The following is a 1,574-nucleotide window of genomic DNA, read 5'->3' as shown; positions in this document are numbered from 1 at the left end:
GCGGGGGGGGGGGGAATCTGTAAATGGCTTTAAAAATGTCCTAAATAATTAAAAAAAGTGAGAGATCTTTGCAATTTAAATACAGTACAAATATACTTACAAAATCTTACAGAGACTATTTACAGCCCTCTCCCCAAAGGACACAGTATGTTCAGTTCCAACAGGAGACAGAAAAAGAGAGAGAGGGAGAAAGAGAAAGAGAGTCTGTCCCAGTTTAGGAGTTTCCCCACCTGCCTCTCTTCTCTCAGTTCCCTGTAGGCTGGAGATGCCGTTAGCAGTCCAGAAAGTCTGACTGTTGTGCAAGCATTTCCCCCCATCCCAGCTAGGATGGTGGCCACATGGCGAGCTGGATACAGGTCCCTCACCCACCTTTGAGGCACAAGGTTTCCCTCAGCCAGGTGGGGCTGGGCTTCACACGGTGGTTTCCCCCTGCTTGCTGTTGGTGAGTCTAGTATAGAACTTCCTCCAGGAATTGAGCGTTTTCCCAGACCAGATCCAGAAGCCTGAGGTGATGCCCACGATTAAGGTCATGAGATACTTGATCATGAAGACAGTGAAGTCAGGACTCATGGGCGGGTGGTGGCTGCTGTGGTTGTTGGGGCAGGGAATGGCATAGCTCTTACAGCTCTGGGTGACCCAGCTCCTTTCCCACTGTTCCCTAAAGGCTTGCTCATAAAAATAGCAGGCGATGACGATGGTGGCAGGCACCGTGTAGAGGACACTGAAGATCCCAATCCTCACCATCAGCTTCTCCAGCTTCTCTGTCTTAGTGCCATCATGCTTCATGATGGTCCGGATGCGGAAGAGCGACACAAAGCCAGCCAGCAGGAAGGAGGTGCCGATGAACAGGTAGACGAACAAGGGGGCCAGGACGAAGCCGCGGAGGGCATCCACGTTATTGATGCCCACAAAGCAGACACCGCTGAGCACGTCGCCGTCCACCTGCCCCAAGGCCAGGATGGTGATGGTCTTGATGGCGGGCACAGCCCAGGCAGCCAGATGGAAGTACTGCGAATTGGCCTCGATGGCCTCGTGGCCCCACTTCATGCCAGCTGCCAGGAACCAGGTGAGCGAGAGGATGACCCACCAGATGGAGCTGGCCATGCCAAAGAAGTAAAGCATCATGAAGAGGATGGTGCAGCCCTCGCGCTTGGTGCCCTGCGCCACCGTGCGCGAGCCGTCCTCAGCGAAGCGCTCGTTGCACACCACGCGCTCCTCCAGCAGGAAGCCGGCGATGTAGGCCACGGCCACGGCCGTGTAGCAGCCCGACAGGAAGATGATGGGCCGTTCGGGGTAGCTGAAGCGCTTCATGTCCACCAGGTAGGTGAGCACGGTGAAGAGCGTGGAGGCGCAGCACAGCACCGACCAGATGCCGATCCAGGTGCGGGCAAAGCGCAGCTCCTCGGGCCCGAAGTACATGAGCCCGTAGAGGCGGCCGGGCTCGCAGGGGGCGCCGCAGTCCTTCTCGCCCAGGAAGCGGTAGTTGAGGTAGGCGGGCACCTTGAGGGCCCGCGGGCAGGAGAACTTGCCGCCCCCCGCGGCCGCAGCCCCGGCCCCGGCCCCCGGCGCTCCCG

General features: G+C 58.0%; 1 protein-coding gene across 1 annotated transcript in view; it reads right to left on the bottom strand.

Moving 5' to 3' along the window:
* Positions 1-207: 207 nt before the first annotated feature.
* The window catches only part of FZD1 (frizzled class receptor 1), a 25,484-nt gene continuing 24,117 nt past the window's right edge, over positions 208-1,574 (bottom strand). The window contains exon 2 of the mRNA XM_019507970.1: positions 208-1,568. Within this exon, the coding sequence (XP_019363515.1) occupies positions 412-1,568 (1,157 nt within the window). The 3' untranslated portion in view covers positions 208-411. The remainder of the gene's footprint in view (positions 1,569-1,574) is intronic.

The sequence above is a fragment of the Gavialis gangeticus genome, unplaced genomic scaffold (assembly GCF_001723915.1).
Source record: "Gavialis gangeticus isolate Ggan-Ray unplaced genomic scaffold, GavGan_comp1, whole genome shotgun sequence".
NCBI classification, from domain to species: Eukaryota; Metazoa; Chordata; order Crocodylia; family Gavialidae; genus Gavialis; species Gavialis gangeticus.
The sequence above is the reverse complement of the archived record's forward strand: the minus strand, read 5'-3'. Positions and strand labels throughout refer to the sequence as shown.